The sequence below is a fragment of the Talpa europaea genome (assembly GCF_964194135.1).
Source record: "Talpa europaea genome assembly, chromosome: 8".
Taxonomy (NCBI): domain Eukaryota; kingdom Metazoa; phylum Chordata; class Mammalia; order Eulipotyphla; family Talpidae; genus Talpa; species Talpa europaea.
Window position 1 is genome coordinate 85,290,572 of NC_140075.1, and position 24,113 is coordinate 85,314,684.

Sequence of the window (24,113 nt, forward strand, 5' to 3'; positions counted from 1 at the left end):
TTAATAAAAGCTAAATGCTGATAATGTGAGAATAACATGTTCTAATACTGGACAAGGGCTAAATTTGTGTGTAAGTTTTTTATAAATAAATTATTTTCTTAAATTTCACAAAGGAGAAAGGTCAGACAAGATATAGCAAATACCTATTTACTGTTCTATTATTGGCTAAATGAAGAAAGCAGCCCGGGGTTCTTCATTTCCAATAACCACAAATGTATTTAGGCAAAGTGTCCATCAAATACTACCTTTAAACCACTGAAGTGTCATAAAAGCTTACCTGAGAGATGAAATTATCAGAAAGATCAAATTGATTACTCCAACTTTCTCTTCTGTATAACTTAACAGATTTTTCCACAGGAACTGCCAGGAACTATTAAGAAAGATAAATGATTTTTTTTGAAAGTTTACATTTAAATTTGAGAGAAACAAATTAGAAAATTTATCCAAGTAAATTTATAAAACATACAAATGCAGCAACTAGTATTTTAGTTACTATTTAGTTAGCACTTATTATTACTAGTATTTTTAATAAGGATTTAAGCACTTTGAATTTACAAATTCATCTTGTTTATTTTTTATTCTGTCAAGTTTATAAATCTTTTTCTCTGAAAATTTTCACATATAAAGTTAGAAGAATAATACTGCAAATACCTATCAATACACAGAGCTTCACCATGTGATAGGAAGCTTCCACGATGACAGTCAATGATTCTCACCTCCTGTTATTTATGCCCTCATATTCATGCCCACATATACAAGATTTTTCTGTTTAATACCTATTCATGAGTCAGTAGCAAACTTTTATTCCCACTACAAATTTTACTGACCTGACTTGTTTATATAACTATTTAATTTGGGGAGTACACTTTTCTTTTTTATAAACACTTATTTTAATTTATTTATGCATACAAGAACTAGAGTATAAGCCAGTGGTGTGGGAAGTGAGAGGATTTACCAGAGACAGAGTGGGGAGCAGGGGGTGAGACAGAAGTCTATTGCGCCATGTGGGTTAGCTCCTTGGCTGGGGATTGAACTCATGCCACAGTAGCAGGCGATAGCTTGATAGCACTGAGACTTTAACCTCTGTGCCACCAGGGAGGCCCCCTCAATATGGACTTTAGAATCAACTCTCTCTGGTCCTCCAAATATCTTACTGATACTTCACATCTGAAAGCTGTCAAAACTATGTTAATACAGGGAAGAACTGGCATCTTTATTTACATGAAATGTCATGTAAATGCAATATAAATGGGATACATTTTTCTATTTAACAAGTCTTCTTTTACTTACAGTGGTAGGATATGAAAGTTCTCTTTAAACAAATCTTTTACATTTCTTGTTAAGTTTATCCCTAGCTTTTTTACCTTTGATTTCACAATAAGTACATTATTTTCTCCCATATTTTTGAAATGGCTCTTGTTTGTACACAGCGTTATTGTTTCATATATTAATTGTGCTTCCAGCTATCTTATTGAATTTTCTTATTAATAATATGTCCACCCCTACCCAGTTGATTTTCTCGGGATTTCCTTATATACAAGCATTTCATTTACAAATAATGAACATTTGCCTTCCTTTCAAGCCTCTCATATCTTTCTGTCATGTAACTGTATTAGCTAATACATCCAAAATATTACATACCAGTGGTAAGAGTGGACATAAAAATATTGTTTTCAGATTTCAAATATTGCTGTTTATTAAGCATGAGTGTGAAGAATATAAAATTAATTCATTCATGAAAAATATACTTTCAAGAAGAATCTTTAATAAATTAAAATGTTTCTTAAAGCATTTCAATGTTAATTTGCTTCATTAAAGGCTCTAAAATTTATAATCAAACGAAATAGTTATAATTTAAAAAACTACTTACTTTCAAAGATGACAAGGACTGGAACAAATAATTAGAACAAAAGTTGAAAAATAAGAGTCACTTACTTTCCCACTTTTGGGCTGCCAAGCAAGTCTGCAGATTGATTTTGCATTTATCACATCATTGCATTTTTGTAGCAGTGGCCAACTAATAACACACGTCTGATTTAAAAGAAAACAGAAAATTTATTTCTCTTTATGAAACTTCTCCCAAAAAGATATGCAAGACTGAAAACATTTAATAGGTGGTGTCTTCAAATTGCTATGTAGGAAAAAAACAACTTAATTCACTTAAATCTAATTGTGAAACATAATCTATCTAAGATAGACTAAGTCCTTCAGAGGTATAAAGAGGACATGTCTTAATTAGAATATTCCTTTGAAGAATAAACAATAAAATTATGAAATACATGCCTACAAAAATCCCAATATATTAAAATCTTAAAAATGTGTACAAAAATGAACTTAAGAGATCCACTATAAAATCTTAACGTATCAAAGCCAATCCCAAATGCTCACAAATCAGTAGAAGGAACTGTGGCTAACAATACATAGCTATAGGGGATATTTTACTACTAGGCACATCATCTCTAGAAATGCCAAGGCCTTTCTGATTACCTCAGGAAGAATTAATGGTCCCCTTTGCCAACACAAAGAGAAATTTTCTCATATCTTTTTTAAAACTTTTATTAGACCGGGTTAGAATAAGTTATTTATGTGACTCTCCAAAGCAAGTTTAGCCCATGCATTATTTTTCTATCTCCAACAATTCAGTCCCAACACAAAGTCATTCTTAAATGTATAGTGACTGGAATTTTCCCCAATGAAAACAAAACCTTAAAGTAAAATATAAATTCATCTTTTCCTTTGTGGGTACAAAAACAATTAGTCTTCAACATACATACTTTTACATTAATAATGGAATTTGATCACAAAAAAACAGTATCTAATGCTACTTCAAAAAAAACTATAAAGAAATAAATTATTAATTTGAATTAATAATGCAGTAATGCAGTTTTTTTAACATCTAATATATGAAAGAAATGGGCAAAAAGTTTTAAATTCAAATTGATAAATTTACCTGATCTGAAATTTGCCATACTCTGACAGATCCATCACAACTAGCTGATGCCTGCAGGAATGAACAACAGATTTCTCTATAATTACAGTCTTAATGTCATATAGAAACTGGTTCAATTGATAAATCAAACAGCCTTTTATCAAGTGTCTGAAATTATCTAATTCTCTTGCAATTTAAAACATATCCAAGAAAAATGTAAATAGCGAAAAAAAAAAAACAAACTGTAAATAGGGAGGGAAAAAATAATTACCAGAAAGATGTCTTTAGGATCAAAGGAAAGACTTAACACAGGAGCATCATGTCCTCGAAATGTTTTCTGTTGGCCACAATCCATCACATCCACAACTTTGATTAGAAAATCACTATGAACAATAAGAGTAGTTACTGAATAAATGCCAACAAAAGACTCTCCTAAAAGCTATGCCCCAAATATTTCAAAATCACAATAGTAAATGCCATAATTTCTTTATTGCAACTTGTGTAATCTGGCACCCAAATTTAATGACTTACCACCTTCTGTTTTTGGTCTATAAAGATATTAAAAACACAAAGCAAGACTTTCCATTATGTTAAAATACAAATACTTCCTAAGTGGCTTCCTTACTTACATCTTAAGTTTCTACTACTTCCTAATATAATTAAAGCCATTTTAAAAAGCCATATGCCTTTTATTCCATCGCACTAACCAATTACATTTTTTTCCCCATGATAGTAAGTAATAAGGGAAACAGCAAATAGCCTGATTGCATGGTCCAGGTTCTACCTAAAATAATTTTTAAAATTTACCAAACTATCATCTTTCCCCAATCTTTTTCGGCAACCACTGAACAACCTATACATGCAAAACAGTACATCTCAATTCACAAAGAAACACAAGTTTGTCCTCAAAAACCTTTCTGAGGAAAAAAATTTCAATTAAAAAAGTGACAAAAGTAAATATGGAACAGTCCTGAAAGTGTTACTCTGACACCAATGAATGAGGCTATTCTGTTTTAACAGTATGTTCTTTTTTGATATCTAAGAGCCTTACCTGGACCCAGCAGCAATTTTCGCACCACCCCTATTAAAAACAACATGGTTTGCATTTGTGGTGAATCGAGTCAATATACCATCTGGAACTCCTTCAGGAAATGTGTGGACTTGAATAGTATTGTTAGATACTGCAGTGACCAATTTTCCATTCTAAAAGAAAAATAAAGATGAGAAATACTGGCAAAACAAATCCAATTGACTGGGAATTTCTCCATAGTTAAAAACCCTGTAAAAGTATCTTATAAATGCAGTTCATGTCGGGCCTCCCCAGTGGTACGGCGGTTGAGCACTGGGTTGCGAAGCTGCCCGCACCTCTGCAGTGCCGGTTCGATCCCCAGTTGTTCCCCAGCCACCGGATAAGGGTCTCATAATGGCGTGCAGACCTCTCCTGCCGCCCGCTGCTCCCCTCATCAGTGTACTTCCATCCTTCTGCCTGCTCTGCTCCCCGCTCTGGCTCTGGTGAATTCTCTCACCCTCCCGCGTTTCTGACTGTACCCAGTGCTTGTATAAATAATAAATAAATAAATAAATCTTAAAAAAAAGAAATGTAGTTCATGTCAACAGAAAAATTATTACTCAATATACAACTTTCCAAGATTGTCTACTAGCAAAATAAATCTGTTACCTTTAGAAAACTTAATCCTCCTTTACCAGCCTTTGAGTTTTCTTTCCCTTCTGGTGAGAAAAATATTTATTTTTTAAGGATTCCCAAACATCACAAAAAATGAAAACACAGCTAGTCTCAACAAGAAAAAAAAAAAAAAGATAAGTAGGCATGAGCACAATGCCGACACTATGCTTCCTACAAAAAAATCATCAGAAGTCTTTTTGGGGGGCCTCCCTGGTGACAAAAGGGGTTAAGATGCAACCTATGACGCTGTCCGCAGCCACTGCAGCACGAGTTCAATCCCCGGCCGGCCAGGGAGCCACCCACATAGCGTAGCAGATCTCTCCTGTCCTGCCCGCTGCTCCCCTCAGCACTGTCTTTCAGTCAATCTGCCTGTTCTGTTCCCCACTCTGTCTCTGGTGAATCCTCACCCCCCCACACACACCTCTGGCCTGTACCCCGGTTCTTGTAAAAATAAATAAATCTTTAAAAAAAAATTCAATTGTTTAATTTGCACTTCTTTGTTTATTAATGAGATTTAGCCTATATTTAATGTATGTTGGTGATTCATATTTTTCTTCTGGGAACGTATCTCCCATTATATATAATCATTTAAAAAAGAATAAAATATCTAAAGATTATCTCATCTCCTCTAATGAGACTATGTTTGAAAAAAAAAAGAATCTGTGTAAAAAATTTTTCTATACAAATAATTGTACCATTAAAATTTATCACACACAAAAAGCTAAGTGGTTTTAAGACACTTAGTTGCAAAGTCTTCATTCTTCAAGTTACCAAATCTCATTTCCATATTTACATTACATAAAACATGAGAAATGTGTATTTATCTTGAAAAAGTTAAAAAAAATTCCTTCTTAAGAACAATTCTTCAAGTTACCTGAACTAATAAGTTAAAAACCTGTAAAGTGACACTGATTTTTCCATCAAAGGGAAGAAAAAGAACATTTAAACCTCTCCCTTAAAAGTAATTTCTTGTAAATATTCTAGATGGATCACCACTGATGTCCATTTAATTACCTTTAATAAATCAGATTTTACCTTTAAATTTGGGGGAAAGTTAAGACACTGTTATATTTTTTTTAATAGTGTTACTCCATAAGAGAAACAAGCAAAAGATACATTTATATTAAAAACTATAAAAATACCTTTTACACAAGCATAAAAACCATATATGGCAATATATCAGTTGATATGTTTTTATTACCTTTAAAGCACATGAATATGCCTTTTCTCCAACATTTATGGACTTGGGATCATCATCATCCAAGTCTTCCCAAATCCTCACATCACCATCACTTCCACAAGTCACAATGTAACTGTGAAGGAAACACAGGCATTAAAAAGTCACCCAAATTCAAAACTATTAATGTTTTGGAATGCAACTTCTTTTTATTTTTATCTTCTTTTTAAAATACAATCAAGCTATTAGTGAATGTTTTCTCATTTTACATACATAAACTTTAATAACAAGAACTAATAGCCTCTTATTTAAAATGAAAAGGTGATTTCAATGTTCTTTTAAGTTTCTCCATGGCATAATATATCTGCAATAAATTAACAAAGGTGAGTGTATAATCTCTGAAACATCAGGGATGGTCATTCTGTGTAGATGATCATTATGCCTTTAAAGCACAAAGCAGGGCCTCCCCTGGTGGCGCAGCATTTGAGCGCTGGGTTGTGAAGCTGCCCACAGCCTCTGTAGCGCCAGTTCGATCCCCGGCCACCGGGTGAGCATCCCACATGGCGTGCAGACCTCTCCTGCCACGTTGGCTGCTCCCCTCAGCAGTGTACTTAAGTCAGTCTGCCTGCTCTGCTCTCCGCTCTGGCTCTGGTGAATTCTCTCACCCTCCCGCACTTCTGACTGTGCCCAGTGCTTGTATAAATAAATAAATAAATAAATAAATAAATAAATAAATAAATAAATCTTTAAAAAAAATAAAGTACAAAGCAGTTTCTAACACATTGAAGTCTTGATAAATGCTTGAATGAATAAATGGATGGATGCAAGAGCACAATTATCCAAAACTGATTATTCAAATGGCTATCTATATCTCTCAGATCTTGTTTCTTAAACCTTTTGTCTTCCAAGTGCTTTTATTCATTCAGTATGCATCCTATCTAGACAGGTAAGAAGCAAATAAAACACAAATAACATGGTAAATGGCAAAAAGAAGCCACATAAAGAACTGTATATGTTCTGAAGAAAAAGATGAATCCCATTTGGAAAATCAGGATAATATTTACATTGGAATGATAAGGAACACATAGAACAAGACATGCTGAGATTTGTAAAAAACACAGTTCCAAACAAATGAAACAAAATGAACCAAAATCTGTAGTTAAATTTGGGGGAGTTTACCTAGTGGAGTCCAGAAAATTAAGAAAGAAGTAGGTTGGGTACTTGTAGATGACCTTAATGCCAAAGTAAGGAGCTTAGACTCCCTCTAGAGGAAATATACATGAAGACCTAAGTTTGTCCAGGACACTCCTGATTGACTTATATATCCAGCTGGTTTGGCACCTGTCCTTGCAGTCATGCTTTAGCACAAAGGAGTTGTTCTAAAGCAGTTTTTACTTTAAAGCATATTATTTAAGTTGCATTGAAATTGGTTGGGGTGGGTGTGACAGACCTCGCCTTTGCACTTCCAGCATCTGCCATACTCTTATTCAGTAGTGTAATGTGTAAAATGAATAGAGTTCCTCATTAATACATGGGTAAATCTGTAAGACTACCAGTAATATTCCACCTCCCCTTTCTATACCCTTTGTTTTTTTTTTAAGATTTATTTATTTATGCATACAAGAACTGGGGTACAGGCCAGAGGTGCGGGGTTGAGAGGATTCACCAGAGACAGAGTGGGGAACAGAGCAGGTAGATCTACTGAAATACACTGCTGAGGGGAGCAGTGGGGGAGTCAGGAGAGGTCTGCTGCTCCATGTGGGTCAGCTCCCTAGCCGGGAATCAAACTCGTACTGCAGTGGCTGCAGACTGCTTCATAGGTTGCATCTTAACCCCTTGCACCACCAGGGAGGCACTCCACACTCTTTTCTTGATGCAATATAACACTCCTTTCAAGGACCACAGTTATCAACTGATAAAAACTAAAGTCTGACATGAGCTCTTAGGGAGAACTATACAGAAGTATTTCATATTGCCATCCCTACTATTTGGTGGCTCAGCCATGTGCAGTGAGAGATGTACAAAGTTGCAGGTGTCAGTTGGTGAAGCCAGTGGGAAGTTAGTGAAATATCTTAAAATTCATGAGAAATATATACAAGAAATAGACTGCATTGTCCTTTGAAGAGCTTTTAGAGTAAACATTTTTCCTAGTATTTCTGTCATTTAGTGTGAAAATAAAATTAAATAATCAATTTTATCATTGACTGTTTTTTAAATTTTGCAAATAAGCAGAAGTCTTTTCAATAGCAATGAATTGGAAAAAAAATACACCAAGTATATTCTGAATAAAAAGCTCAATATGAAATCTGTGCTTCTCAATAAGTTGATAATGGGGTCTCCCTGGTGGCATAGGGGTTGTCTCAGCACTATCACCACCAAGGCTCGAGAAGGCCTGAGTTTGATAGCAAGCCAGGTTGCTAATCCACATATGGTGCAGAAGACCTCTTCTGATTCGCCTGCTGTTTCCCCTTAGCAATGTACTGTGGTAGACCTGCCTGTTCTGCTCCCCACTTTGTCTCTGGTGAAACCTCTCACACCCACACCTCTGGCCTACACCCCAGTTCTTCTATGCATAAATAAATAAATAAATCTATTAAAAAAAGAAGTTGATAATGAAAAGTTTAACTTTAACAAAATGTTAAGTGACATTAACATTGGGTGCTACAGTGATAATACCAATCAAGGGTAAGTTAGAAGACATAAAACTCCTGAAGAAGCATTAGCGTCTACTTTATAAGTTACAACAGTAGTTACCTGGAGTCTGCCTGAAAACTATGCTTTTGTAGCTGCAGAACATGAGGGTATATCTTATCAAGCATAACTTTTCCTATAATTTAGTGCTGCCCAACAGTAGTATCTGAGATGATGAAAATGGTCTGTACCTGCTATAAGGTAATTGAAATGTGGCTAGTAGAACTAAGGAATGGAATCTTTAATTTAGTTAAATTAATTTATATCTAAATAACAACAGGTTTAGTGGCTACTCGATAGTGCAACATTAAAACAACAGCTGTTATGAATTAATTTTGCTCATTTTTCTAAGTTTTCTAGTGCAAGTATAAAAAGTGAAGTAATAGCCATTAGTGTGTTATCTCCATTAGTAAAATAAATGGTCAAACAGTCAAAGGAGGGCCTCCCCGGTGGCGCAGCAGTTGAGCGCTGGGCTGCAAAGCTGCACGCAGCCTCTGCAGTGCCAGTTCAATCTCCAGCCGTGGGCGAAGGTCCCACATGGTGTGCAGACCTCTCCTGCCATGCCCGCTGCTCCCCTCAGCAGTGTACTTCGTCAGTTTGCCTGTTCTGCTCCCCGCTCTGGCTCTGGCGAATTCTCTCACCCTCCCGAGCTTCTGACTGTACCCAGTGCTTGTATAAATAAATAAATAAATAAATCTGTTTTTTAAAAAACAAACTGTCAAATGATACTGATTTGTTATATCAGTGTAATCAGAGGTGATAAACAGAAAATCTGTCAAATTCCAATAATAGTTTCCTCTCCCCTTCAGTTCATGAAAACAAAGTAAAAGTTCTAGAGTTCATTCTGTTAAAAATGAAATACATGACATTATTGGGAATTCTATTTGACTTTATTTGAAAAGTTCAATGCTAAAGATAAAATTCTTAATTTTTGCAGTTATAATACAAAATCTATAAAACAAAAATGCAGTTGTATTGAAATTATAATTCAAATTCATAACTGATTCATAATTAATCAAAACAGAAGTCACAATTGTCAAATTTTTAGATAATTTTATAACTGAACAAAAATTTTGGAATGAATTGATATTAAATGCTACAAAAATATTTCCCCTTTGCATTAGATGCTTTCTCTGTTGCCTATCATCAATTAGATATTTTTTAATGTTGAGCTTTTTTTTTTTAAGATTTATTTATTATTTTTTATAAAAGTTTTTTTTAAATAATAAATTTTATTTATTGAGCTTTTGAAGACTGAGTTTATAAATTCCCAGTGTTCTATACTGACAGTATTACTATTATTAGTGGAAACAAGTTCTCTAAATCTTAGTTGCATTTTGTTCAAAATCTCTTAGAAATCTTTAATCAAAGCATTCAACTTAAGTCTTTGAAACACAATTAATGAAAACAAAGCTTATGCATAGTAAGACATAAAAATATACCCCTAAAAAGCAAGGTAGAAATTGAACAAATTGTACATTAAAAGTTGAAACAATGAATGATTTAATTTTGAAATTCTATAATTGCACTTTGGAATATCTTGATTTGTAGGAAAAATTTTCTAATGGAATTTTCCTTTTTAACTGTATAAATTTATGTTTTGTGCCAGGATGAAATGGAGTAGGCTTAAATTCGTAAAACATTCAAAGCAATCAGATATAGAGGAAACTTACACGACTCATTTTTTAATCTTTAAAATTATTGAAGAAATTATTATTGAAAAATGGTGCTCTGAATTCAGGTATAAAAATGAAATCTGGGCTTCCCCTGGTGGCGCAGCAGTTGAGCACTGGGCTGCAAAGCTGCACGCAGCCGCTACAGCACTGGTTTGATCCCCAGCCGCCAGCAAGGGTCCCACATGGCGTGCAGACCTCTCCTGCCACCCCGTTGCTCCCCTCAGCAGTATATTTCGTCAGTCTGCCTGTTCCATTCCCCACTCTGACTCTGGTGAATTCTCTCACCCTCCCATGCTTCTGACTGTACCCAGTGCTTGTATAAATAAATCTTGAAAGAAAGAAAGAAAGAAAGAAAGGAGAGAGAGAGAGAGAGAGAGAGAGAGAGAGAGAGAGAGAGAGAGAGAGAAAGAAAGAGAGAAAGAAAGAAAGAAAGAAAGAAAGAAAGAAAGAAAGAAAGAAAGAAAGAAAGAAAGAAAGAAAGAAAGAAAGAAAGAAAGAAAGAAAGAAAGAAAGAAAGAAAGAAAGAAAGAAAGAAAGAAAGAAAGAAAGAAAGCTGTAAAAATAACGAAGCTAAAATATTTACTCATTTAATTCACTTAAATTTTTAAGAACTGAGACTCTTCTATTTAGCAGAATATTCTCCGAATTTACCAGATACCTGAGAACCTAAAGTGAACATTTTCTTTTTATTTTTGAGAAGAACAACTGGGGTATAGGCCAAAGGTGTGGGGAATGAAAGGATTCACCAGAGACAGACTAGGGTGCAGAACAGGTGGATTTTTCTTAAATACACTGCTGAGGGAAGCAGTGGGCAAGATAGGAGAGGTCTGATGTGCCATATGTGGGTTAGCTCCCTGGCTGCTCATGGAACTGAGGCCATAGTGGTGATAGCGCTGAGACTTAACCCCTAGGCCACTGGGGAGGCCCAAGAAATTATTTTCTTACTGAAAAACATAAAAAGACTTAATTCAAAGTCTCCAAACTCATTAACCATAAAATGCAACTCTGAAGAAAACTGCAGTCAATTTTATAAGCAAAAATAAGGCTATACTGAAATATATTTTTCAGAAAAAAATGCGCAATACCATGTTATTTTAATTATCATTATTTTCAGTACCCAAAGATATTGAAACTTTCTGAATCCTGATCTTGTCCTCCACCCCATCTCAGACTCCCATGGTCATAGTCTAGATTTTGTCTTTACCAATATATCAGTTGCTATGTAATCTCAACTTCACTCGTCCTAATCACTTATTTTTTCACCTTACACTCCCAACATCCTAACTACAACAACTGTTTAATTTTATTAGGATCTACATTTTTATAGTTTCTCACTGCCTTCAAGTTTTCACATCCCACCTAATCTGATTTAGATTCCATTGTCAATCATTAAAATCACTCCTTTGCATTGCCCTTAAAATAAGCCCTTCTACTTCTTTCACTTTGTCATGCTTACCTGACAAAATCTCAACCCTGGTTAAGTACAGTTTTCTATCAATTAATAAACTTGCACTTACAGAGCTAAATGCAGCTGGAGAAAAACATAACCAGGCTATCTGGTCTCCCTTCAAATTCATGATCAAGCTGAAGTAAGACTTTAGTGCTGCCCAGCAATCCAACTACATTTCCCTAATCCATCGAACGTTTCCTCCCTCTAACCATCTAACACAGATCTACACTTTTTTCTTCAAATTTCCACTTCTTCCTCCCTACACTCAACTAATGACTTTGTTTCCTATTTCACTCAGAAAAACAGAAGTGGTCTATAGAAATTGTCCACATGTTCTCCCCACCTTTTTGGGTGTTCTTTCCCTCCACTTATGAATTTGACCATGCTTTTATGTAGCCAATCTCTCCCCCTTGGGCACTATATACTAGGCCCCCTCACCTATGCCACAACATCACTAAAGCAATTCTCCCTCTTTCTATGATGACATCAATTCACCTTTCTATTGAAACATCTCTACTCACATATATGCTGTAATCTTTCTTTAAACCAAAAACCGTTCCCAACCAACACTCCCATCCAACTACTCTCATTCTTTGGTTATGATCCTAACTAGTCCTCTCCTTTTCTTGCATCCACTGTAAAAAAATCTTTCATTCTTACCACTCCATAAAAAACTCAGTGGTCTCCACATCACTAATCTAACGGGGAATTCTCAGTCTTCAACTTGATCCACCAGCAGCATTTTAATTTATTTAGTTCTTCCTCCTTAAAATGCTTACTTCATCTGACTTGTAGATATCCCTCTTGTCTCTTGATTTTCTACTTTTTTTTCTAGCCACCCTTCTTAGTCTCCTTAGCTGGCTTCTCCTTCTCTCACTGGATCTCTAAATATTTAGGAGTGCCGAGAGCTTAGCGCTTGAAGCTTCTTTGTTAACTATATTCATTCCCTCCCACGATTTCCCTTGGTTTCATGCAAATTTGTGTCATTAAATGTTATTTATATGTTGACAACTTCCCACATTTAGAACTCTAGTCAAGACTTCAATGACGAATTCCAGGAGGCATCAACTAAAGATGTACTTTTCTATCTCCAGCTTACATTTCTTCTCTGAACTTTAGACACATTTATTCAATTGTCTACACCACTAATTAGGTATGGTAAGAAATCCTACACCACCATGTACAAATCCAAACTCATAATCATAAGTCCCTACTCTACCTCTGAAATGTATTTTCTCCATTCAGTGAATGGCACTGTAATTTCACACATGTAATATCCAGAAATATATCTTATCCCTGACACCTTCCTCTCCTTCATCCTGGGTATCTGATCCATCTTGCTGATTTTAAGTAGTTCCTGAATACATCTTCTGTTCTCCACACCCACGCCTTCTTCAGTACAAGCTTCCATCATGCTCCACCAGACTAACACCTCCTAATAGCCTCCATGTATCTACTCCTGCTCCTTTTCTACTTCATCCTCCATGATTCAAGAGTCTGATCATATCTCCTCTCTGCTTCAAGTCTTTATATATCTTCCTATTGCTTTTAGGATAAAAACAAATTTCTAGTAAAATCCAGAAAATCTTGCATAGGAATTTTGTTTTCATAATCATCCCTTCATATATGCTTATCATTAAAGACATCATTTAGTATACCTAAGTGTATTTTTAATGAACATTTATTTGTGTTCAGTATCAATCTAAAAAGATCTTATGGTCAATTATAGAAAGGATTTTGCTTTACTTGCACTAGTTTATCTCTAGCTGGAGCAGAATAAATATGCAAATGTTTTCCGATGAATGGGTCAAATTGAAGTGGCAGTGGAAGTCACATGATTAGACAGTACTACACAGGGACAGAATTTGGAAAGATAAAACAACCAGAATAACTCTGGGAAAATATCATGTAGAAATCAAGCAGAGAAAAGTCAAAAAAAGACCACCAGATCGTTGAAAATAACAAGAAAGGGTAATCACACCATGAAATTCACCGTAATAAAAATACAAAAAAAAAGAACCAGTCACTAAATTTGACAAGTAGGAGCTATAGTGATCTGAAGAAATGTTAGAGAAGAATGACCAAGGGGAAATATGGGGGGAGATTCACCTTTCCGAATCCACTGAAAGATTTTATCCTCGTTAATTCTGATATACTCAAATTATCATTAATAGTTTGACTCAAACAATAATTATAAGGAAATTATATCGTACCTTTTTAGATTTCAACCTTATTTCTCTCTATCTGGATAAGTCCTTTTAGGTTGACTATTTCTTTGACGTAACAATAAATGTGCTAACATTTATATTTGAAATGTTCTTTTTGTTTCTCAAAGTACCTTACCTTCCAGATTCATCAAAGCAGACATCTGTGTGTCCCTCTGTATGTCCGTATCTCATCGGCTTCTGTGTGGCAGGCATCTTTTCCTTTTCCTACCTGAAAATGTTTTATAAACGCTAGTATTATTTTAAAAGCTAGGAAAGCTGGGGGTCGAAGAAAAAGGGGCGGTCAGTCTCCTACAGGGCACCCTCTCGACAGTCCCCTTTCGCCCACCCAAATGGCACAAACAAGACACAGTGAAAAGTATGGCAGACAATGAGCCTGAAAGAGGACTCGCTTCGCGGTGGGCGGCACGGACACCCGCAGAGGGACTGAAAACTCACGGAGTGACAGAGCCTCCGCGACCTAGAAAAGGAGAGAAGCAGCAAGTGCCCGCGCAGCGCCGCTTCCCGCGCTCGGGCGTGCTGTCCGCACCGCGCCTGCGCCCGCCCGCCCACGCCCGCTGTGGTCCTAACCCAGGTCGCCGGGTGGTGGCGTCAACAACGCGCCGGCCTCGAGCTAAAAAGCCGGTTGCTGCGGGAGCGAGGAAGAAAGGGAGGGAGCCTAACACGGAAGTGGTGGCTGCGTCGGGGAAGCAGGTGGAGGCGGTCTGAGACGGGAACCCTGCGCCGCGGGGTGAGGGCATCCTGAAAGACATCCGCCTCGTGGGAACTACCTGAAGCGCGTGAATGGCTGGGCCTCCCTTCTCAGCGAAAACCCAGAGCGATAGCGACGGTGATGGCGGCAGTTACTCCGACAGCCCCAGTTAAAATGCGCTCTGGGAGGTGAGTAAGGGTTAGGGTGGTTACTGCTTGGCCTGGCAGACGGGGTCTGCTTCTGCCTTCCAGGCTTCCCTCCCAGGCAACCATGTCCGGGTCCAGCTCCTCCCTTGGGCCCCAGAAAGAGTGCGATTTGGGGACATCTTCTCTAGAGAAGGGGAAGACCATGCACTTCTCAGCCCTTTAATGTTGGCATCCTTGGCGCTCTCGCCTTGTCATTTCTATGGAGATAAAAGAGGGAAGACTTAATCTCTTGATCTCTGGAGATATGGCGTGTACAAAAACGCTCATTCTTTGAAATTATTTACATATATTCCCGGAGAAGAGAATAACTTGGGTTGCCCTGTGTAGACCCCACCTAGAGTTCACTGAAGTGCGTATTTAGATCTTAAAGAAGAGGTAGGACTGAAGGGTATTGTTGAATACTTCATTTGGTTCTTGCCATTTGTGCTCATGTGCTGGCCGTTAAGTTTATGCTGTTCTTGTGTCTTCACATTCTCCATTGTTGGTAGACCCGGTCACTGATAATGATATTTGTGGCACACACCTTTTATTTAGTCTCAGTCAGGCCTGGCGTACGACCAAAAATACGAGCTGTTTTTCCGTTGTAGGGATTTCCCCTTTGTTTTTCAATCTCGTTCCGTTGTGAAAAGTTGGAAACGCACAAATTACTGTTCTTACCAGGTGTCATTGCATAAGGGATGGTTTTGCGTCTTAGGGCTTCAGATAGGCTTGCTGGATACTGAGGTTTGGTATAACAATGAAGAGAAAGATTGATTGAAAAAGAACTTGGGATTTGTGGAAAAATAACCAACCTTGTTGATTTCTCACAAGAGCAAAAGATAACAGAGATGATTCTCTTTAGTGACTTGATTGTATTTGGCGATAATTCGTTTTTAAAGCAGACTGATTTGTGTATATATGAGAGGGTGGGGGGGTGTCCAAGTTAGTGTCATTGATTAGACTATGGGGTTCAAGTTGAACTCGAATAACATTCATCTCTGTTGAATAATTCATGATGAGATTTCAGTGCAGTACTATTCAGAGCTCAGCATAAGAAGAATCTGCAAATTGGAAAAAGAATAATAACTAAAAAGGGCTGTAACTATAATATCTATAATGCCATGTGACTTTAAAGCTTTGAATGGTGTCCACCCTCTGTTCCTTCACTTTGCCTTAGCAATCAAGCTATAGGTTAAAGAAAAAAAAATTATCTTTACAAATTTCACATGTATAATGGAAGTACTTGGGCCTTACAGTTGAACACCACTAGGTTTGAATTTTGACTCTTCATTACTTTTTCCTAAAAATTCCTCATATCTGAAATGGAGAGGATACCTAGCTCCATTGAAATGTTATGTAAGAGATACTCATGGATGTATGAAATTGTTATTAATGTTTCATGTTATTTATGGGATACTTTGGGTGGGCGTTTGGTGGTTTCAGTCAAATACCAGCAAATTTTAATGTCTTCAATGAGTTCATAATCTTTTTAGGGACTCAGACATTCAAACAATATAAAGATGACTGTGTGGTAACTTAAATGTTAGCAAAATTGTCTGATTAATAAGATAACATACCTTTTTAAAAAAGGAACTCGTGTAGCTGTTTTTCAAAATTTTCCAAATGAATCTATTTATCTTAACAGTGCATGTCTAATAGGAGTAATTAGCTAAATGAACTTACTGAAAATGAAGCAAAGGTCACAGATTCAATTGCAGTTAAGGTTAGTTAGCTTTGCTCTGCTGTGATCTGTCATAGTATTACAAATATTGTTGGTTTCACAAATATCATTGGTCTCAAGGACACCAGGATGAGAAATATGAATCTGTTTCCAGTCTCCTGATGTAGTGAGTGTTAACTATACAAATAACATATAATCATAGAGGATTAATCGAGAGGCCCATCAGTATTGCCTTATGGAAGGAGTTTAAAATGTCTATTCAATAAAACATGTACCGGATATAAAAATCATTAATTCCATGAAAGATAAGGCTGAGAGAGTATAAGATTAACTGAGAACAGAGTACTGAAAAACAGAGTACTAAAGCCAGTTTTAAAATATGAAGGTTTTTATATCTCTGCAAGTATCAGCCTGTTTATTTTGGGGGGTAAATAATTTTTGCTCATGTCAAGACTTCCTAAATTATAAAAGGAAATACAGTCTTCCCAGCTACCCTGACTAAAAGCAGCCAATATTTGATTCTTTGTTGCCACATCAATAGCATAATTGACAGCAGGACAGATAAATAATCTTTTTATTAGTGAAAAATTGTGATTTGTCCAAGGTCATACTCCTATCAAATGTGAGAACTAGAAACAGAACTCAGGCCTTTTACCTTAAGTCTGACATGACCTTTTACTAGTTTATAGGTAAAACTCATTAACTAAACTTAAATGTAAGTCCATAATTATTATAGAGGGCTGAAAAAAATAAGCTAAAATCTGTTAAAAACAACAACAGCAAAACCCCTATCTACTGTTTCTGTTGAAATGTTTCCTAAGTTAACTTGCTAGAAAATACTTTTTTATAATTAAAGTTGTGATTGTTTACACCCATAATAGGTTTAAAGAACTTAAAAGTTTTTTTTAAAGGCGCATATTAAATGTTAGGAGAAATATAAAGTACTCTGTTATTTCAGAAATGTTGAAGCCTCCTTAACCTCAGATGTTGTTTAAGGTACATTTTTTATGCAGATTTTCTAGCCTTATAATAGAGTTTTTGATTCCTTAATATGTTATTTTGCCATTTTCCCAACTCATTTTTTTAGAAATTAGCTTCTATGTGAAAAATTCTGTGAAATACTATAAGGCAGCTAATATGTATTTTCATTAAGCTCAATGTTTCTATTTTCATACATTTTAATCTTGGTAGTAAAAACATGAAACAGGTGGCATTATCCAGATTTTATAATGGGAAAATTGAAGCTAAATGATTTTTTTTTTAATCAGGTGATATAGCTAGTGACAAGGTCTAAAGTTTGATGTTTTTGCAACCCATGTTTGATGTTTTTGCAGCTCATGCTGTTTCATCTATACCATGCTTAAACATGGTAGGGTGAAAAACTGTAGATTTTTTATTTTTTCACATCTTTAAAACTTTAAAATTTTATCTTTAGACCACAGTGTTCTCAGTGGCCTCTCTTGTAGGCCAAAATGTCTAAATTGGTTGCATCTGGGTATTGAATTGTTGGGGTTTCCCCCTTCATTTTTAAGCTTTTCTAACTGTTCGTGTATTTATAAGGAGCATATGTTTCTTTTATAACTAAAAATTACAAATTGGAAGGAAGAAGTACATCTGTCCAATCTAATTTTTTTCCTAAGGAATCACAGTGCTTTTTCTTAAATATTCTGGTTCCTAAGATTCTGTGATGGTCCTTCTACTTGCACAAGTCCATGCTCTGCCAGCTCTTAGTTTTCTGCTCTCTCCACTCTAAATTAACCTTCAGTGGTAAATTCTTAAGTATTTTTCTTTATCTTTAGTTAGCATGTACAAGGAATGGGCACTCATTTTAATGCTAGCCCAAGATCATGTTTACCCCAAATTTGTTCCACAAAAAGGAGTTGTGGTTAATTAAATATAGGAAACTACAGTCTAAGCAGGTTTCTTCAGACCTCTTGGAATCTTTTGCTAAATATATATTGTAATCTTTCCAGGGGAAGTGATCCCTATCTTGTTTGACCAGGAAACCCCTATTTACAAAAAAAACCCCTATTTATCTTCTTTTCGCACAAAAGTCCACGACAGTACAGGTTGAGGGACATTGGCATAAACAAACTATAATTTGAAAAAAAAGTGAGGCGTAAAGGAGAATGTAGTGGTACTAATTTACTAATCAGTAATTCCTGGGTTTGTTTTTTTTTTTTTTAATCTACATTATAGTCCAGTGAGCCCTAGCAGGGTGGCATGAAAAAAGGAGATACTTTAAATTACCTGCAGGAAGTGAACCTGTATTGTTTTTGTAATGCAAAAAAAAAAAAAAACATTTTTAAGGTCAGAAATTTTTCTCATACGAACAACCCATTTCTTATACCCATTTCTTCCCTTAATGTTCCAAGTAATTCATCTGCCCTCTATTATCCAGTATATTCCTTTTGTGGAGCCTAAATATTTCCACAAAATCCAGCTCAAATATCATTCTGTGATCAAATATCTTGGACTATGACAAAATCCAATTCAAATATCACAGACTAATCAGAATGCGTTCAAGGAGTTTTGGGGCACATAATTTCAGGTAAACTTTGGAATCATGGATTTGATAAGGAATTCCCCCAGACTGAATTACCACCAGAATAACAATTTTTTTGAATTCTTATAGAATAATTAATTAACCTTTATAGGATCAAATATATTTTAATCTAGTATTTACATGAATTCTTTTTTTAGACATGCATCAACATTTTAGGTATAGTAGTTGTTTAATGAATAAGCAATGTATATGTTCAGTAATGCTCTACTAACCAACACTATAAAGTTTAACACTTTAATTTCTAGGTAAAGTTTAACACTTTAATTATTGGCTTTTTAACAGTTTTATATAGAAATCTTAAATTAAAACCACCTTCACCGCCTTATTCAATAGAACTGACTAAATGTTATTTAAATAATGCTGTCATTACAATGGTGGTAGAACCTGGGACCAAATCCTTACTTGTAGACTTGTTTTTTAGACATTTTGCCTCTTGCTCATTAAGCGATAACAACAACAATAATAATAAAATGTCACTGTGTACTCGCCAGTGCAATGTAATTTAGTTCTAATCATAAAAAGTTACTTAATGAAGAGCAAAGCAGCCTTCCCCCAAGTGATTCTTTCACCTTTTTTTAAAAGCTTCCTTACAGCTATCAACAAAGATCTTGACTTGTCATTTGGTTTCAGAGTATCATCGTTGATGTCTACACTAATAAAAATGGTAGTAAAGCTACTTACTATTTTAAATCTTTTACATTATTTATCAGTTTGTATAAAATTCCAAGCATTATAATAGGCTGTTCAAAAGGACTCATTCAGATTCAGAATCCTTATATTCAGATTTTACGCTTATAGGCAAGACACCAAAGCACTTTTTAAATCTCGTCAGTAATCTTTAAAAATACACAATGTTTTTATTGAGAGCACTGTGATTGACTTTATTTTTTTAGAATTTTAGTTTAGTGAAACTTTTAGAAGAGATTAGGACATTCTTTTTCCTTATTTTTAAGTATGAAAGTGTGAGTTTAGATACATAATGCGCTTTTATAACTTTTTGTAACAAAATCATGGAATAGTAAAGGAGATTGAGCATCTTTTTTCTGATCTCTCTCCATAATATATTTTTTTAAAAGTTACTTTGTCACAGGGTCTCCCCGGTGGCGCAGCGGTTGAGCACTGGGTTGCGAAGCTGCCCGCAGTCTTTACAGCGCAGGTTCGATCCCCTGCTGCTCCTGGGGCACTTCCCGGCCGCTGGCGAGGGTCCCACATGGTGCGCAGACCTCTCCTGCCACGCAGACCTCTCCTGCCACCCGCTGCTCCCCTCAGCAGTGTACTTCGGTCCTTCTGCCTGCCCTGCTCTGGCTCGGTGAATTCTCTCACCCTCCCGCGCTTCTGACTGTACCCAGTGCTTGTATAAATAAATAAATAAATCTCAAAGTTAAATAAATAAATAAAAGTTACTTTCTCACAATTTTTTAAAAAAAGAGTTCTTTTGGGCCTCCCTGGTGGCGCAGGGGGTTAAGCACTGCACTATGAAGCAATCCGCACCCTCTGCGGCATGAGTTCAATCCCAGGCTGGCCAGGGAGATTCCCACATGGCGAGGTAGACCTCTCCTGTCTCGCTTGCTGCTCCCCTCAGCAGTGTACTTTGGTCAGTCTGCCTGTTCTGTTCCCCACTCTGTCTCTAGTGAATTCTCTCACCCCCCATACCTCTGGCCTATACCCCAGCTTGTATGCATAAATAAATAAATCTTTAAAAAAATAAAAAGATTTACTTTTATTTATTTATGCATACAAGAACTGGGGTGTAGGCCAGAGGTACACGGGGGTGGGGGCAGAGTGCGGTGAGAGGATTCACTGGGGACAGAGTGGGGAGCAGAAGAGGCAGATCTACTGAAATACACTGTTGAGAGGAGCATCACACGAGATGAACAAAGAATAAGAGGGTGGCCATCAAGTCCTTAGCTTTTGGGGACTCCCGCTATTCCCTTTGGAACATTATACCATCAAATAAATAGTCTTCTGACAGTGAGTGTCAACCAAATATTCAATACTAGTACATTTTAATTTTTCTAATTATTAGACAAGTTAAATAGACACTAAAAGTTCTTCCTACTTTAAAGACTACAACATTAAGTGACATTCTGGCCCATATAAAAGTGGGACTTCTGAAGCATGAACTCAGTTACCTAGCAAAAGAATAGCTCTGTGAAATTTATGCAAGGCTATAATTCTGTGATAGATATTAAAAGATAACCAACCAGTTAGAAGACTTTCTGTATAAGTGAAAACAAATGAATGAAAAATGTATCTAGGCCTGTGCTGTCTTTCACATTACTTAATGGACATCTGCAACATTAGCACATCTAAGAACAATTAAACTAAACTCTAGACACATTTGATTCATTGTACCTAAGATACCTGCAAAAGTAAACTTGTTAAGTTAGCATGTAAACTTGTGTAGAGGAAGGCTAAAAATTAGTTCAGGGAGAAGATGTCAAATTGTTCTTTAGCTTCATGGTCTGTTGAGTTTCAGCTCTATCTGGCCTATTGATCCATTTTTATTTTGTAACAGTTATCCTCCTAAAAATTGTATTTGTTCATAAGCTTTGTAGTTAGCACTGGACTAGAAACATGTATTCTGCAGTTAGAGCTAAAGGAAGCATTAGAATCACTAAAAGATCCTATGGGAGAACTTGGCTATTTTTTGAAGACAGAAAAGTTGAAAGATTAAAGCGGGACCTGGTAAAGGTAGAAATGCGATCAAGAACAGAGGTAGAGGGGCCTCCCTGGTGGCGCAAGGGGTTAAGCACCGCACTATGAAGCAATCCGCAGCCTCTCCTATCTTGCCCGCTGCTCCCCTCAGCAGTGTATTTCAGTCTGCCTGTTCTGTTCTCCACTCTGTCTCTGGTGAATCCTCTCACCCCTCACACCTCTGGCCTGTACCCCAGCTCTTGTATGCATAAATAAATAAAATCTTTAAAAATAAAATAAACAAGGAAAAATTACTTAAAAAAAAAAAAACAGGTAGAGAGTTTAGCTCTGTGACAGAAATGGAGGAAGAAGGATTTAGAGGTATAAGTAGGTGAGACAGGGGAACTCATACCAGTAGAGTAAATTTGGGCATATAGCTAATATCCTATTTTAATTTTTTTTTTTTAGTAAATAAAAGCACCAGATAGTTCAAACCTAAATGACATATTTTCACATTATCATGCTGCATTAAAAAAATAAAATTCAGTGCTTTTAACCAAAAATAAGCTCCTTCATTAGTTTTTTTTAAATCTTAAAAAATATGTTGACATATAAACTCTTAGTTAACAAGTGTATCTTCTGTCAGTGAGTCTTCTTTGTTGATTTTGCTTGCTTATTTTTGTCAGTGGAATTTAGTTAATGAGCAGCCAAGAGTATACTGTTGAGTATAATTTTGGTGTACTAAATGATGTTTCTCTCAAAATTAGATTAAATAATATTTTTCTGAGTTTTTAATTATTATAAACCAACAAACACAATCAGAATAAGTATAATCACCAGATGCTATTTAATGTTTAGAACTGGAGTAGTTTATCTAGCAAGTCTGTATCATTAGTTCATGCTTTTAGGTATTTGCCAATCATATTTGCCACTCCAGATGCTTGTTTCAAATCTTACTGCTTTGAAAATGAATTCAAGTGGCTCTAGGCATTTATTTGACTATTGGAATTGTTTGTGTTCCTCTGACAAAATCAGAAACTTACTCATAATCAGAATGATTTCTTTTTTTTTAAGTTGTAAAATTCAACTTTCATTTGCAAAATTGAGATTATACTACCTGTCCTTCCAGTTCTGGGCTTAAATCTTGTACCACCTAAGAATAGTTAAGTAAATTCCATCTATGATCATTATTTTAAGTCTTAATAAAACTCAGTATTTTACATTATAGTATATCTGTCCTTTTTCATAGCAAAGACATTGTCCAACAGGAATTCGCTTTATATATTTTTCTTTTTTTAAAAGATTTATTTACCTCTGCATATAAGAACAGGGGGTCTAGGCCAGAGGTTTGGGGGGATGAGAGGATTCACCAGAGATAGAATGGGGAATAGAACAGGTAGGTCTAATGAAATACACTGCTGAGGGGAGCAGCGGGCGGGAGAGGAGAGGTCTGCTGTACCATGTGGGTCAGCTCCCTGGCCCAGGATCGAACTCATGTCTCAGTGGCTGACAGTAGCTTGATAGCACTGAGACTTTAACCCCTGCGCCACCAGGGAGGCCCTGTTTTTCATATTTTTCAAGAAGAATACAAGGGTGTGTATGTGTAACATACCAACTTTCCCCCCAATTCTATATATATATATTTTTTAAAACGGCCTAGACTGGTTAAGTTAACCAGTTATTGAAATGAATTCATTTGGGAATGCTTGCATGGCATTCCTACCATTCAGTGGTGATTTTTTTAAACAAATTTTTAGCTGTTTTCATAACTTAAAACTATTTGTATTTTCAATCAATCAGAATGAAAGCAAGGAGAGGGAAAGGAACTAGATAGGTTCCTCTCTCGCAAAGAATTTATTGATCTACTGTGAAACTTAAGAAGTGGCAGGGCCTCCCTGGTGGCGCAGGGGGTCAAGATGCAACCTATGAAGCTGTCCGCAGCTTCTGCAGCATGAATTTGATCCCTGGCCCAGGAGCTACCTACATGGTGCAGCAGACCTCTCCTAACTCACCTGCTGCTCCCCTCAGCAGTGTACTTCGGTCAATCTGCCTGTTCTGTTCTTGATTCAGTCTCTGGTGAATCCTCTTTCTTACCCTCCCTCCCCCCACCCCTACACACACACCTCTGGCCTCTATCTAGCTTTTGTATGCATAAATAAATAAATAAATCTTTTTAAAAAAATGAAAAGAGGCAGAAAGAGATCAGAATAAAATGTACCTTAAGACTACAAATTATTCCTACTTCAAATGTATAATTTGGCTTTGAGAAGTTTTGACTTTTTCTAATCCACATTGAAAATCAGCTGTGGAAGAGGAACTCAGATTCTTAATTCCATGCCACTATGAAGTTATTAGTATATGGTGAGCATATTTTATTTAAATGGGAAAAAATATCTTAGAACTGCCTTCCAACATACTTGGTACTCTTTCCTATACTAATTCTGCTTTTTCATCTTGTTTCTAATTGGGGTTAAAATATATAAGCAACAAATGATTAATGTTTTTATTTTTTCCGTAGATA

At 36.1% G+C, this 24,113-nt stretch overlaps 1 protein-coding gene across 2 annotated transcripts in view; it reads right to left on the reverse strand.

The window, feature by feature from the left end:
• The window catches only part of WDHD1 (WD repeat and HMG-box DNA binding protein 1), a gene marked incomplete at its 5' end in the record, with an annotated part of 52,974 nt that extends 38,947 nt beyond the window's left edge, over nucleotides 1-14,027 (reverse strand). For both annotated transcript variants that reach the window (XM_084241076.1, XM_084241075.1), the window contains 7 exons: nucleotides 278-370; nucleotides 1,936-2,031; nucleotides 2,951-3,001; nucleotides 3,201-3,312; nucleotides 3,981-4,132; nucleotides 5,815-5,926; nucleotides 13,951-14,027. In XM_084241076.1, coding sequence (XP_084097202.1) covers nucleotides 278-370; nucleotides 1,936-2,031; nucleotides 2,951-3,001; nucleotides 3,201-3,312; nucleotides 3,981-4,132; nucleotides 5,815-5,926; nucleotides 13,951-14,027 — 693 coding nt within the window. The remainder of the gene's footprint in view (nucleotides 1-277; nucleotides 371-1,935; nucleotides 2,032-2,950; nucleotides 3,002-3,200; nucleotides 3,313-3,980; nucleotides 4,133-5,814; nucleotides 5,927-13,950) is intronic.
• Between the last annotated feature and the right edge of the window lie 10,086 nt (nucleotides 14,028-24,113).